The sequence below is a fragment of the Callospermophilus lateralis genome, chromosome 1 (genome assembly GCF_048772815.1).
Source record: "Callospermophilus lateralis isolate mCalLat2 chromosome 1, mCalLat2.hap1, whole genome shotgun sequence".
Classification (NCBI taxonomy): Eukaryota; Metazoa; Chordata; class Mammalia; order Rodentia; family Sciuridae; genus Callospermophilus; species Callospermophilus lateralis.
Window position 1 is genome coordinate 213,648,765 of NC_135305.1, and position 16,022 is coordinate 213,664,786.

General features: G+C 52.2%; 1 protein-coding gene across 1 annotated transcript; it reads right to left on the reverse strand.

Moving 5' to 3' along the window:
* Positions 1–6,345: 6,345 nt before the first annotated feature.
* Clec17a (C-type lectin domain containing 17A) lies at positions 6,346–15,978 on the reverse strand. Its single transcript, XM_076847895.2, has 11 exons — positions 15,913–15,978; positions 15,696–15,779; positions 14,656–14,688; positions 14,527–14,577; positions 14,115–14,156; positions 13,573–13,716; positions 13,425–13,487; positions 12,244–12,339; positions 11,892–12,043; positions 9,443–9,552; positions 6,346–6,645 (listed from the first exon to the last, which is right to left on the reverse strand). The coding sequence occupies exons 1-11, from the start codon at positions 15,953–15,955 to the stop codon at positions 6,513–6,515; spliced, it is 951 nt and encodes a 316-aa protein (XP_076704010.2). The 5' UTR covers positions 15,956–15,978; the 3' UTR covers positions 6,346–6,512.
* Positions 15,979–16,022: the final 44 nt, after the last annotated feature.

The following is a 16,022-nucleotide window of genomic DNA, read 5'->3' on the forward strand; positions in this document are numbered from 1 at the left end:
GGTAAGAGAACTCTAATGTTTTGCTACCCCAGATACCCTGAACTTCCTCTCCTTGTCTTAGCACAAGTTCCCTTTGAAGAAGAGTATGAGGAAGAGCACTATGCTACTCAGCTTTCTGTGACTGTGACAAAATACTTGAGATAAACAGCTTACAAGGAGGAGAGTTTTATTTGAAGGTTTCAGAGGTTTTAATCCATAGTCACTTGGCCCCATCACACTGGACCTGTGGCAAGGCAAAACATCAGGGTGGGGAATACATAGTGGAGCAATGAAGCTCACCTTGTGGCAGCTGAGAAAGAGAGAAAGGAGCTGAGGTCCCAACAGACCTTTGAGGGCATGCCCTCAACGACCTAACTGCCTCCCATTAGGCCCCACCTCCTAAGGATTCCATCACCTCCCAATAGCGCCCTAGACTGAGGACCAAGCCTTCCCCACGTGGGCCTTTGGAGGACACTGAAGGTCCAGACCACAACATGATCTTTCCTGATACCCTAGCTGGAGTTCCTCATTCCCACTGAATTGTTCTTCAGTGACTCTTCTCTGTTCACTAAGTGCTCAGCTGACTTTGGAATCTGTGCAAAGAAATATGGGTTAAGTATGTCACCAGCAATGCTACCATTCAAGTATATCCCACAGGGGGAAATTGACTTGCACAGATCAGTATCCCTCAAAACACATACTGTCCCACAGAGAGATGGATGTGAGCCCAGGGAATTGGTGGACCATTGAAAGGGCTCCAGGAGAGGGGACTGCCACTACCCAGATGTTCTACCTACCTATAGAGGTTGCATGGAATAATGGGACCTTCCTAGAGGGATGAAATGGTCTTGATAGAAAGGTAATACAAAAGAGAGCAAAACAATACAGTCCCTACCTTCATGGAGCTTAGAGTACAGCTTTTCTCCATAGACAAAAACCAGCCTCCAGGGAATTGAAATTCTGGAGTGGGATACTGTCTTAGTCTGTTTTCTGTTGCTATAACAGAATTACTGAGACTGGATAATTTATAAAGAAAATAGGGTTATTTCTTATAGTTGCAGAAGCTGGGAAGTCCAAAGTCAAGGGGCTACCTCTGGTGAGAGTCTTCTTGTTGGTGGGGAATCTCTACAGAATCCCACAGAGGGGCAGGGCATCACATGGAGAGAAGAATAAGTGTACCAAAGAGTTCTCACTTTGTAGCAAAGCCACTCCCTCAATAACCCACAATCCAATAATCCATTAACCCACAAATAGATTAATCCGTTGATGAGAACAGAGTCCTCATGATCCATTCACTTTACCTCTCAAACGGTCCACTTCCAAATACCATTAGCATTTGTCTTTGGGAATTGAGTTTCCAACATACGCATTCTGAAGGACAAACATTTTGAGGTGTCCACCCACCCTAGATTAAAGAACACATCTGCCCTAGGATTCTAGATGGTTCCATCCCTGCCTAGTGGCTGGAGCTGGCTTGCACTCACTCCTGCTCTTTCTCCATGTTTGATTTGCTAACCCTTAATCCACCATTAATCTAAAAATCTTCTGTAGGGGACCGTTTTTTTTTTTTCAGAACAAGTGAAGAGATGATACTAAAACTAGAACATTCAGCTCCACATGGAAGTTCCTGCCCATGGATCTCGTTGGCATCATGAGGAATGAAATGTGACCTTTATAAAAAGGAATAAAGTTGAGGCCCCGGAAGGAACTCCTTCTGCATATCACTGTGGGAGAGGAAGTGTTTAACCTTGACTTCCTGAAGCGTGTGCTCTGCTTGATACTAAGCTTTCAATAAACGTGTGTTGAATCCTATTTCTCTGTGTTGCGGTGTGTTCAGTCAATGCCTGGCCCTGGGTACCCAAATCAGGGTGGTCGCCATCACCTCCTTGACTTTTGGCAAATGGGGAGACCCCTCTCAAGGCCTTTCCTCGGGTTCTTACTCTCACTCCTCCTAAACTTGCTCTTTAAACTCCTGTAGCCCTTCAAACTATCAACTTCTCCCAAAGCGTCTCATAAACAAGCAGCTTCTTCCTGGCTTCACCTCTTTTTTTATCCTGCAGAGGTGATAAAGGGAGTGATGGAAGTCCCTCAACTTCCTGACCCCAGACACCCCTTACCACCCACCCCATTCGCCTCTCCTGCATCAATGCTCACGCTCCAGGCTGGCCCCTCCTCCACACTCTGATCTCCCCTGCCCCCTCCTGCCTCTTTGGAGACCTTCCTCCAATGATTGCAGCCCCCTTCTCCTGAGTCTCACTTCTTCCCCACCCTGGGGCCTGGTGGCGTTGAGATATGCTAAAGAGGGGTCAGTCGGCTTTCTCTGTAAAGAGCCAGATCAATATTCTAGGCTTTTCCAGGACACAGGTTCGCACGTAGGTGCACACGTAGCTTATGGTGTTCAGTCATCCTCGGTATCTGCAGGGGGTGACCCCAGTACACCCCATGGACGCCAAAATCTGCAGAGGCCCAAATTCCTTGTGTCAGATGGCATTGTGTTTGCATAGAACCCATGACTTTAAATCATCTCTAGATCATTTATAACACCTAATACAAAACAAATTCTGTGAAGGAGTTCTTATGCTGGGTTGTTTAGGGAATAATGATAAGATTTAAAAGTCTCCGTGTTCGTGTGGTTGTCACTTTTTTTCTGAATGGTGTTGATCAGCAGTTGGTCGGATCCATGGATGCAGAACCGGTGGCTATGGAGGGCTGCGTGTGAAGAGATGGGTGTACAAGGCCATTCAGAAACTGACAAACTACTCCTAGCTCATTGAGGAAAAAAAAAAACAGGCTACAGGAAGGTTTGGGCTGTGTGTTAAACAAAGAGAAATGAGAGAGTCTGGGAGATGGCCAGCTTGAACTCTTGATCCTCCTGCCTCAGCCTCCTGGGTCGCTGGGAGTACAGGTGTGTGCCCCTGCACCCAGCTGTATATGGACTTAAAAATTTGCTGGAATAATAGATTTTGCCTCTTCTCACCACAAAAATAATAATGAGAAACATCTGAGGTAATGCCCCTGTACGTTAGATCCATGCAGCCATCCCACAACATATACATATTTCAAAATATCTGTTGTACATGATAAATACATACATTTTTACTTTCTTTATTTAATATATGCAATTTTACATCAATTTAAAATAAATAAGTTAATAGTTTCCAAATATATATGAGATCTGGGACCCTAAATTATTTTGTACCTCCAATAAAATCTTAAGAAAAGGTAAAAAGACTATAAGGAGACTTCAGTCCAGTGCCCACAAGTTCTAGTCAACTAAATTCGAAATCCAGCTTCTACCGAACGTGCGTCACTTTCACACGGAGCAGAGGTTGACACACTGGACAGTGGAGCCGCCGCCCATCGAGTGGCGGTTGATTTGGAGGTGCTGGCAGGGAACAGCCACAGGCGCGGCGGGAAGAAGGGGGCAGGGAAACCAGGGAGCCTGGTAGGACCCGGGGTAAAAGGCGTGGTTTTGAGCAAACTATAGCTGCCGTCAACTGGAGCTTACTCCCTCCAGGGACCTCCAGGACCTATCTAGAGCTCACTCTTTGGAGGTGATTCTCCTGGGAGATGGGGGAGCCCGGGTAGGTATACAGCAAGTCCAGGCTTTGGTTGAAAGCTGTTCCTGGGAGCATTTTTCCACCCTGAAAATTCCTCCTGGCCACATGGCCAGGCAGATGCTGGCTACTAGAAGTCACTGAAAAAGTGAGGCTCAAGGAGATCCACAGGGCGCGACTTCATTCACTATGCACGCGACTCCATTCCTGAGCTGGGGGGCAGCAGCGCAGGCCTGTAATCCCAGCGGCTCAGGAGGCTGAGGCAGGAGGATGGCGAGTTCAAAGCCAGCCTCAGCAATGATGAGGCGCTAAGCAGCCCAGTGAGACCCTGTCTCTAAGTAAAATACAAAATAGGGCTGGGGATGTGGCTCAATGGTCGAGTGCCCCTGAGTTCAGTCCCTGGTACCCCCCACCACCACCAAAAAAAAAAAGAAAGATTCCATTCCTGGGCTGAGGATGTAGCTCAGGGGTAGAGCACTTGCCTAGCATGTGAGAGACCCTGGTTTACACACACACACACACACACACACACACACACACACACTTACCAGATAAGAGAAGTTCTAAGAACTTCAGCAGAAGTTCATGGACTACCTAAACGTAGGTGGAGTTCATAAGCGTTTTTTCTTCCCCGTCGTGGATAATTCCTGTTGCTCAGACTGAAAATCGAGGAGTCATTCTTTCCTCTTTCTCTCACCCTCCCCCCCGCCCCCCCCCCATCTAATCCATCAGCACATCCTAAAGGCTCTCTCTTCAAAATCGATCCAGAAGTCTCCAGACCGTCACAGGTGGCTCCCCGGTCCTCATCATCAATGTAACAACCCCAGAAAAGCCACAAAGACAACCTTCACCTCACCCAGAATTCAACCCCTAGTCTCCTCTCCCATCCCAGGGTGTCAGTTTCCAACCACATCACGCTGTTGTTTCCCAAAATAACCAGCTGAGATCAGAGCTCCAAGGTCAGGGTCCTCAGGATGATTCAGGTTCACAGACAATCCCTTTGAAAGCAGCAGACGCTGCCGTTGGGTAGATCCTGACTGTGCCACTTACCCACCAAAGGGCAGTGGGTGAGCCACAAGACCCCTCTGGGCTCAGTTTTCCCCACTATCAAGGAGGGTCGCTGATTATCCTGACCTCACAGTCATGGTGAGGCTTAAATACGAATGACTAATTCATGCTCGATAAACTACGACTATTATTATTTTTAATTCACCCAATCTTTGCTCCTCTGGACCCAAAACGGTAAAAGGAAACCTCTCTTCCATTTGCCTGTCTCCAACTAGACCGTTGTGAGAGTTGCGGAAGGGCCAGCACCCCCGTGGGCCCCCACACCCCCGAGCCACTCAAGAGATGTGACCACAGCCCCCTGCTTCTTCTTTTCTTAACACAATATTCTGGAGGAAACTCAAGTTTCCTCTTCTGAGATCCGGGAACTTCCCCGACCCCCAGATAAACAGTCACTGGGACCCAGGGTCCCCTGGGTAAAGGGCTGAGAACAAGGCACCCACCCACTCTGCAGGCTGTGGACTGTGCGGGGAGCCGGTGGGAGGGTGACAGGTAGAGACGGCTGCAGGGGTAGGAGGAGACCAGAACAGAGGGACAGGAAGTGAAGCGAGCCCCCACCTCCCCCACTCCCCTGCTGTCCCCAAAGCCACCTTTCTGCTCTCGACCCAAACAGGAAGGACTTTGCTCCTAGGTAAGGGCACTCGGCGACCAAGAATTTGATCCATTCGATTACAATTCATGGGTTGTCCAAAAGGACCACTGTGTTGAGCTCCTTGTGCTCAGACGGGGACAGCGCCAGACCTCAGAGTGGTGTGTTTGGGATGTCAGAATGACCAAAGGGTACCTGATGGGTGATCTGCTTTCCCAAAAGACACATATGTTGAAATCCTAAATCCTAGTTCCTCAGAATGTGATCATATTTGGAGATTAAACAGGTAACTAAAAAGGTAATTGAGGTAAAACGAGGTCCTTAACGCAACATGACTGGTGTTCCTCTAAGAGGAGGAGATTGGGACATAGACACCCATGCAAGGGAGACCCACCAAAGACACAGGGAGAAGACCATTATCCTCAAGACAAGAAGAGAAACCAACTTAACTGACACCCTTGATCTTGGCCTTCAGCCTCCAGAACTGTAAGAAAATGAATTTCTGTTTTTTAAGCTGCCCAGCCTCTGGTATTTGGTTACTGCAGCCCTGGGAACCCAACACCAAGGGCCAGGACTACACAGTGAAGTCACGTTTTGAGAAGCATTAACTTTGCCAGAGTGAATAGCCCAGGAAAGTCCACCCGGATGTGAGTGAACTCCTACACCACCAAGGACCTTTACAACCCACAAACAGCCTCGGGCATAGGTAGACAGACAGTGCCCATCACTGTACTGTGGGTCTGACCAGGTCCCGGAGTGGCCCAGCTATACTGTGTGGAGGTGGTCTTGCCTTTCTAGAAGTTCTATGGGCCAGGTCTTGCCAGAGATCTGATTCTGTCACGTAGCTTGTGCAAAATGACACCCAAGACGTTGAGAAAGTGAACAGTCAGGGCTCACCGTGCCCCCACGGCTTCCCAGAAGCAGGTCTGCATCAGCCAGGTGGTCAGGGAGCCCGGAGCCAGCTCATCCTGGGTCATGGGAGCCAGGGTGTTTTATCCTGGGCTCAACGTCATGCTCAGAGCCCCCCAGGTTCAATGTCAGACTCAGCATCGCTTCTCAAGATCAGGAAATGGATGAACGTCCTCCACCTCTCAGAAATGGGAGGGCACCTACCGCCAAGTCCCCAGCGTCCCTCCAGCTCACCCCTCTGCTTGAACCGGAAGGGTTGGCCTGCACCCCAGGGAGCTGGCCTCCTCCAGCTGTCAATCATGTCTTCGGCATACCCCCAGAGACACAGAGTCTTCTGTGGAACGGCAGGGAATTCTCACCCCCAGCAGGGAGGCATGCTGGGCCACGCACCTCTAGCTTCAGCCCCGGAGGGTTCAACAGGAACATTTCCGCTCACAAATCCAATATGTAGTTTTGGCACAAGAGAGATCGTTCCAGGTGCCACCGTTGTTCATGCTGGCGCAGTCCTCCTCGTAGATGTTGTTGGGCTCCTGTGGGGCCCAGAAACTGGAGGGAAGAAACAGTGGGCAGAGAGGGGATGAGCCAAGGGACCCCAGGGGATTTGCGGGTGCTGAGACTATGCTGCGTGGCTCTGCAGTGCCAAACGCATGCCCCCGGGCAGCGGCCACCACCCACAGGACGGCCAGTCATGGGGACACACGCCTGGGATCCCGGAAACCCAGGAGGCTGAGCAGGGAGGAGCACAAGTTCAAGTCCAGGCTGGGAAATGTAGCAAGACCTTGTCTCAAAAAAAAAAAAAAAAAAAAAAAGGTGTAGCATCGGAGTGGAGGAGCAGGTGGGGAGGGGAGGAAAGGGAAGCTACTGGGCGACGAGACGGATAGAATCATGTGACACGCATGTGTGACGATTCTGAAGCCCTCTGGGATGAATCATCGAAGCGTCCCAATAAATATTTTTTTAAAAAGAAAAAAAATGAATAAATCAAAAGAGGGGGTAGAGCTCCATGGTAGGATGTCCCTGGGTTCAATCCCCAGGACCCAAAGACGAGGAACATGAAAAGCTATTGACGTTAAAGAAAGGAACGTGGTGGGAGGGGAAAGGCCATCGCGGTCCGAGGGTCCTTCCATCTGAATCGCTCCTTGCCTCCCCCACAGCTCACCTGTCCTACCCAGCCCTGGTCACGGTCAGGGCAGCCTCTCCCATCTCCACCGCCCACCCTGGGCCTCCTGAACCAGCCTCCTCTGCCTCCTCCACTTCCCAGGACCCCTCCCTCTGCACACCCCAGTCGGATCCTCCCCACCTTGCAGGAATTGCGCTATTTGGGGTCACACTCTTAAAGCAGGGTCTGACCCAGGGACTCGGGTGCATGGGGTGCGTGAAGGGATGTTCTACAGAAAGCAGAAGGAGCGGGAGCTGGCGGCAGATGGGGAAGGAGGAACTGAGCCAGGCTGTGAGCTCCGCTGCGCACGGCTTCCTCCTGACCTGGAGCTCGGGATGCCGAAGGCCCTCTAGGGTCACCCCACTGAAGCCATCTCTTAGGATGTCCTTGGCCCTGGGCTGACCCCCGTGGGAATAGGGGTAACCTCTTAGATGAGCAGCCTCCCATTCGGCTGAGGACACATTTCCAGAAACATCATGACTGTGAGCCGTTGGCAGCCAGTGCCTCCTGCTGGGGAATGCAGGCACCCAGGACCTGAGCTGTCCCCACAGTGCCATGCCACGCCACATCATCTCTTAGAGAGCCGTGCCTCCTTTCAGGAATCTCTAGCTAAAAAAAATCCTGCTCATCATTTTGACAACTCCAAATCTTCCTCTCAAACCTGTGGCCAGTCTCTTTATTTTTCCATCCTTTAACCTAGAGGCTTGATATAGTTGCAAAGTTGTGCTAAAAGGTTGAGATGTTGCAATGGAGGAAACCTCAAAGGACATGTTACTATTCGTCTGAAATGTCCCCCAGAGTCTCACACAGTCAGAGGCTGGACCTAGCTGGAGGATGTAGGTCCCTGAAGCAGATCCTGAGAGGACTTGGCTTGTCCCTGGCCCCGTCTGCCCCCTCCCTCCTTCCTGGCCACGGTGAGCTGACCGCTTTCCTCCTCTATCAGACCCAGAGCAATGGAGCCGGCAGACAGGACCTAACCCTCTGCAACTGAACCAAAATAAATCCTGTCTCTTCCAAGTTCTCCCCAGGCGTTTGTCACGGCGACCAAAAGCTAACCCAGTTCAGGGACCAGAAGCCCTGTCATCATTAAAAAATCACCCTTGTAGTCCAGCCCGGAATTCTAGAGAACTGGGGTCCCAGACCACAAGGACAATACCACGCAGGGAAGAGGGGCTTCCCAGAGGGGCACCAAAAAGATGACCAGGACCCTACGTACCCCTCCAGTCAGGGTCCCCAGGTCCCTCTGTACCAGGCAGTAACCTTCAGTTAGGTGGAGACCCTCAGGGGCTTAATGACAATTTACCAACCCAAAGAGAAATTTTTCTGTATTTAAAATCAGGATCCAGGAAGAGCCAAAGGCTTCAGCCATAAAAATATAAAATAAAATAATAGAGTCCTATTGTTTGTAGCAGCATGGATGGAACTGGAGGATATCATGCTAAGTGGAATAAGCCAGGCACAGACAGAGTACAGTGCGTCCACGTCACTTATGGGGAAACTGAAAAGTAGATTCTAAGAGAAGTGCCGGGCAGGACCTGGGAAGGGGGACGGGGAGGGAGGGACGGAGAAGGGGTGGTCACTAGTACAGGGGGGAAGCCAGATAGAAGGAATGATTTCTAATGTTTTCTACCATGAGGGACAAACTGTGGTTGACAATAATTAATTGTATATTTCAAAATAGCTAGTACAGCCGGGCGCAGTGGTGCACACCTGTCATCCCAGAGGCTCGGGAGGCTGAGGCAGGAGGACCGCGAGTTCAAAGCCAGCCTCAGCAACCTACGGAGGCACTAAGCAGCTCACTGAGCCCCTGTGTCCAAATAAAATACAAAATAGGGCTGGGGATGGGGCTCAGTGGTCGAGCGCCCCTGAGTTCAATCCCCAGTGCAAAAAAAAAAAAAAGAAACAATGAATATTTGAGGTGACAGATTTGCCAGCTATCCTGATCTGATCCTCACACGTTATATATGGGGTTGAAATATAACACTGTGCCCCAAAAATATGTATGATTACATAACAATGTAACTAAATATATTGTAACAATTAAAAATAAAAACATACATTTTTTTTTAATTTAAAAAAAGAACCAGGTCCTGACACCCTCAACCATGCTCACCACCTTCTCCTCTCCCCATGCTCAGGGCCCACAGAAGAGACAGACAGACCCCAGGAGCCACGGACACTTGCCTTAACGTGACAGGGGACCCATCCAGCCACCTCCAGTCCCCTTCTCGGTTCTTGTCATTCAGCCCCAACCAGTACACCCGTGGAGAGCCGTGCGCCTTGGCCACGAAATTCTGCAAATACAAACTGCATTCAGCCATGAGTCCTCCTAATGGCCTCGGGGTGACAGCCCCCCTCGTCCTCTCCCACACATCTATGGCTTCAGAAGGCTGCCCCTGGTCTCCACAGCAGGCAGAGGGGGATCAACACCCCCCTGCTTCAGCATGTGGCGTGAGGGTGACCACACAGCTCCCCGGGCAGGGGGCCACTCCGCTACAGTTTGCATGTGGGTTTTCTCCCTAAGATCCAGGTGCCGGGAGCTTGGTCCCCCACATAGTGGAGTTGGGAGGTGGGAAACCTCTAAGGGGAGGGTCTGACGGGAGATGGCTAAGTCATTGGAGGCATCTGCTGGTCCTGGGGAATGGTTTAGTTCCCAAGGGAATGAGTTGTTGTAAAAAGAGCCAGACTGGCCCCTCTCAGGTCTCTGGAGGCATCTTGTCGTATGATCCCTCCCTCTTATGCTCCACAAGTTGTGATGCAGTCAGAGGGGCCATTACCAGAGCCAGCCCCGTGATGTTCGAGACTTTCAAACCTCTAAAACTTGGAGACAAATAAAACTCTTTCCTTTATAAAATACCCAGCTTCCCGTATTTTGTTACAGCAACTGAAAATGGATTAATGCACATCTTGTGCCTCATTTTCCCCATTTGTAAAATGGGATAACAGGAGCTACCTCCTCGTAGGATAGGACTTGCATGCAGATAAAATGGGTTAATGTTCTTAAAGTGCTAACACAGTGACTGGCACCTAACAACGACCGCGACATCTTAGCATTTACTATTACAACATTTGAATAACGTTTTTTAGCCATAGGAAACGATAGGAGGTTTTTCCCCTGGTGTTTTTCCACCCACTCGGAGCCCTAATCTGCATCTAAGTAGAGAAGTTCATGAAGAAAATAAGTGGAGGAGGAAGAGAAGCAGGGGAAGGAGCCTCCTGGCGCTGGTATATCTGGGCTTTGGGAAGAAAAGGAAGGGTTTATGTTGAAGACAGAAGATTGGGAAGAACTATGGTTAGAAGCAACTCCTCTCCAGAAAAACTAATTTATGGTGAAGGCAATCGTATCCGTGGTTGCAGATGGTGGAAGGGTTAACTAGATAAGGGATATGAGAGGACTTTTCAGGGTGGTAGAACGTTATGAGTCTTGTTTTGACTGGCAGTGACGTTTGTCAAAACACAGGCTTCAAATATGTGCATCTTACAGTATGCAAATCACACTCCCACCCCCAGTCTCCATATGCAGGGAGTGGGGATGGCAGTGGCAAGAAGTTTTGAATATGCAGACAAGGTCCGGAGAGAGAGGAGCCCTCCACCTCATCCCCAAGGACCCCCGGGAGGTGGCCAAAAAAATTGGGGGACTCTAAAGAGCAAAAGCTACCTGGACACTATTTCCTAGTAAAAGCTCCAGGGAGGTTTCAAGAAACCAGAGGCCAGGGGTGGTGGTGCACACCTGTAATCCGAGTGACTCGGGAAGCCGAGGCAGGAGGATGGCACATTCGAGGCCAACCTCAGTAACTTAGCAAGACCCTGTCTCAAAACTTAAAAAGGTCTGGGGATGTAGTGGTAGAGCACCGCTGGGTTCAATCCAGTATCACGCAAAAACATAATGCTCTGATGTTTATGATCAAGGTCATGGACTTTGAAGACAGCTACCTGAGCCCAAATCCCAGCTCTGGAAGTAGTTTTGAGTGACCACAAGTGAGTTGCTTAGATGTACTATGCTTCAGTTTCTTCAACTGTGAAGTGCATAAATCGTAATTTTACCTAACTGTAGTAGTATCAGGGCTCAGAGTGGGTGGGAAAATACCATTAAAGTTGTTTACAAATATTCCAACTTTCCTTCTGGATACTCACAGGTGAGACCTTCTTTCCCTATCACCTCAAAGGGAAGGAGTGCTCACGTGACTCGCTTTGTGAGCCTAAGTGAAAACTCGGAGATGATTTGCCTCCTGTGTGATCACTGCTGAGCTATGGAGACTCTCTGTTACTGCAGCAAAACCTAACCTCTCCTGGCTGATACACGGATCTGTAGAGCTGTGAAGACTACATGTGCTAATACACGCAAGACGCAAGGTGTTTGGAAGACAGGCACTGTCTTAGAGAGAGTCATTCAGTTTCCATGGAAGAGATAAAACTGAGATTTGCAGAGGTTGAATAAACACCATCAGCACTTGAACTCAAATAAAACACATCTTCTTCCCTTTCACATGATACTGTCTCAGCAAGAACCTGCAATTAAGTTTAAATAACTCAAAAAAGAATTACAAGTTCTCTCTATCCTGGTAAGAAAAGGAGGGGTGACTCCTAGAAGCAATGCAGAGTGGTTCTCAAGGGTTCAGCAGGGACAACTCACGTGCTCAGCAAAGGAATTGATGATGACCAAGTGAGAGTAATTCTCCTGGCAGAACTTCCTGGCTTCCTCCCATGACTTGGTGCTGGGAGAGAAGTAGTAACACCTGCCCTCAAAGGGGAGCCAGCCTTCAGGGCAGGTGATCCTGGTACAGTCTGGGGACAGAGAGAGGCTGTCAGAAGGCTCCAGAGTCTGTGTACCTAGTATGCCACGGACAGTTGTTCAGGCTGTGCCCTTCTCAACTCCAGTAAGCACCGTTCTCATAACTTCACTGAAAATCATTTCCATGAAGTCCTGCAACCTGCTGGTCCGGCCAGGTCCCTCATCTCCGGGTGGTTCCCCAAACCCCACTCACCTAACAAACCCCGAAGTTCCACCAGGGACTGGTTGGTGTCTGCTCTGACACGGTCAATGTCCTTCTTCAGTCCAGCCAGCCCCGCCATGCCAGTCACTGTCAGGAGAGATCAAGGGTTGGGAACCCAGAACCACACCCTCCTGCCCCCCCACTACCCCCCACTGACTGCTCCTCACTGCATCCCGGGTCTCCTGGGAAATGGCAGAATTCAAAACCCACGTTCTCGGGGTCCAGGGGCTCTAGAGTGGCTGAGAGGGGGGTCCACCCTGGGGACTTGAGGGTAAAGCTGGAGAGGGGGGCTTCCTGGAGACGCGTTAGACCTGAGGATGGGATTGGGATAGGGGATGGAGTCGGGGCTCAGGAAGAGGGTGATTTGGCAACTGCCAGGGGAGGAGGGAAAACAGGCAGGCAGGGGCCGTTCCTCTTCCTTTAGACTCTTCTGTGACGTCCAAAACTCTGTATTCACTGGCCATGTCTGACTCATGAGCCCCCTTCCTGCGCTGTCCAAGAGAAAGTAATGTGAACCAAGCCACGTGGTTCTTTATTTTATTTTTTTTTTTCAGTTGTAGATGGACACAATATCTGTATTTTATTTATTTTTATGTGGTGCTGAGCATCGAACCCAGTGCCTCATGCGTGTGAGGCGAGCGCTCTGCCACCGAGCGACAGCCCCAGCCCAAGCCACGTTTTTAAGTCAAAAAGAAACCGGTAAAATTAACTTGGATACTGTTTTCATTCGTCCCTCTGTATCCACACTACGTTATCATTTCAATCTGCAACCAGCATTTTCAAAGTCTTGGTGGGACAGGTTCCATTCTGTGTGGGAGCAAGTCTTTGAAGTCAGCGTGTGAGTTACAGTGACACCACACACCCCATTTCAGGCCAGTCACATTTTAAGTGCTCAACAGCCACCTGTAGCTTGTGGCTGCCATAATGTCCAGTGGAAGTCTGGACACACGCACGCGCACACACGCACACACACAACACACGCACACGCCCTCCACAGGGAAAAGCACGTGACAAGGGTCATGTCTGATGTGCTCACCATGCTGCCCTCGGCACCCAGCACAGCGACTGGCCAAGGGAGATGGGGTTGGTGTTGGGGTTGGGTGTGGGGAGCGTGCGGAGCTCAGTGTGCGGAGCTCAGCGTGCCGAGCGTGAGGAAGGATGGAGGCACTCACCGTTCACCTGCCAGGCCGTCTGCTGAGAGGTCAACATCCCCAGCCTCTCCACCACCTCCTGGTCTATGAGGAAGAGTCCAGCCTGACCCCAGGTCCTCCTGGGCCCCGCCCCCAGCCTCTCCCCACGGTCCATCCTGAACCTACTCACACTTAATCAGGGTCACAATCAGACTGAGGCAGCTCAGGATCAGGGACGTCACCAGCAGCAGCAGACACAGGTACACCTTTAGCCTCTCCTCCTGGTGACACCCAGGACTCTTGGACTTTGGATGGAGCCAGGGCACTGGAGTGGCTGTGGGGCGGAGGTGGGGGGACAGAGAGTCTCATCCTGGTGCTTCAGAGTGTGAGGAAGGGACCCTGAGCCTTTCTCCAGGGCACAGGACAGGTGTGTCACCCTGTCTACAGGACAGTCCAGAGACAGCCAGCCAGACAGGGTGGGGAGATGAGCCTCCAGCAGCTCCTGCCCACGCCCCTCCCACTCAAGGCAGCCTGCGGACCCCTGGGACATAGAACACGTCCGAGTCTCCTCCAAGTCCAAAGGGACTTGCTGAAGAGTCCCCTGCAGACACCCTGGGGCCCTGGGGCCCTGGCCTGGACTCCCTGGGAGGAGCAGAGAGGTTTCTCTGTCCCAGGGCCTCACCCTGGACCTGACTCAGGAGGAAGGGAGCCGCCCGGGGGAGGGGGACTCACTGGTTAGGGACGGCAGGACAGGAGGAGGCTCGGGATCAACGCCTGGGAGAAAGGAGGAGAGAGGTCTATGCAGAAGTTGCCGGAAGATTCTGTCTTCCCAGATCAACAACCGCAGTCAGGATGGAGGGGTTGGGAGGAAACCCCCTCGGCTTCCCCCTCAGGATTCCTTTTCTCCCACATTTTTTATTGGGCATGCAGTTGTGCAAATGGCGGGATCTGCTGTCGTGTTGCAGGCGCACACGGTAGGACACATGATCTGGCCGACACCCCCCAGCCCCCCCGCCGCTCACCCAGAGAGTGAGACTTGCGGGGCACAGGCGGGAGGTCCAGGGCTGGAAGGACCAGAAAGACAAGGGTCATTCCCGGGAGAGTCCCCACCCGGGAGCAGGAAGACCCCGGCCCGCGGCCTCACCTGTCATCCTCGGGGGCTTGCTAGGGAGAGGAGGGGTCTCCGCTTTCTTTCCTGGGGAAGGAGGAAGGTCGCTCAGGCCCAGGTGGGGCAAAGGCACAGGGTGCCTCTGGACCCTCAGCCCCCACTCACCTGCCCTGGGAGGCCGCGGGGGAGCCATGGAATCTGAAGAAGAGAAGGTCAGAGTCAAGGTCGGGCTAAGGGGAGGGGACAGGGTCAAGGTGCAGAGACCGACCCCCCCCCCCCCGAACTGCCCGGGAATTCCTCATATAAAAACTGAGAAATCCGTGTCCTGGAAACCCCTCGGTCCTGGTGAGCCAGGACAGTTGGTGGCCTCGGGGTCACAGGGAGAGCGGAAGTGAGGACGGAGTTAGGTGGGATTGGGGCCGGCTCTGGGATTGGACGAGGGCGAAGCTGGGGGTGATCGTGGCGATGGGTGTGGGAGCAGTGTGGTCACTCGGGACAGCGTCAGGGTGCCGCAGAGTCCTTGCCGGGTTTGGGAACAGGTTGAAGGTCACGCTGTGGTTGGGCGGAGAGGAGGGGATGCTGCATTTGGGAGTGGAGGTGGGGAGATGAGGAGGGGCCATGTTGGAGGGAGGGGTGGCCCTGAAGGCGGGAATGTCGCTGGTCTTGGAGGAGGGGCGGAGGACCGTGTGGGCACAGCGCTGGCGACAGAGACCAGACCGTCCCATGGTACAACCCAGCCCACCTCCTGCCTCACACGGAGCCACTCACGTCCCTGGACCTCAGAAACGGGGGGATAGAGAGGCCCATTTTGCATAGGACGGCCACTGCCCAAGGACACCAGGGTGGCACTACCAACCCCAGAAACCTCTCACGGCCTCCAGGTCCCGGGAGGGACTTCACTCAGGGACACCTCCCAAGCTCCCACGTTTCTGTCCACTCAACAGACCCTCCGGGCTGGTCACCCTCCACACCCAGGTGCCCTCGTCGACTCCACCCCCCCGCCAAGGGGCAGATCCCCCAGGTCCCCTGGGATTTCTCCACTGCTGGTCGAGCTGGTGCCCAGAGCTCCAGGACACAGTCCCAGTGCGCCTGTCATCGTGTCACCTGGCCTGGGGTGGGTCAACCCGAGAACGACCACGTGGCTACAGTGTCCAGTGACCGACCCCTGGGGCCCTGCTCCCTCATTCCTGAAAGAGCCGTCTCACCTGGCTTGGGAGGAAGGTCCTTGTAGGGTGGCGCCATGTTTTCGTAGTCGTCACCGTCACCATCAGACTCCTCCACTGTGGTCCCTCCCAGAGAGAAGGCGAGTCAGAGTCCAGCCACCCTCCCCTCCTCCCTCGGGCCCTGGTCTCTGGCTCCAGATGGCCCCGGGGTGGGGATGTGGGGTCCCCACCCCCAGCCCACGCCTGGCGAGGGCCCTACCTGGTGGGTAGTGGCGCCCGGTGTTAGTGTACAGGGTGCTCATGGCTGCAGAGGACACCAGGACCCAGAGAGGAATGCCCGGTGCCCAGCAGCGCCTGTCCCCTATGCTG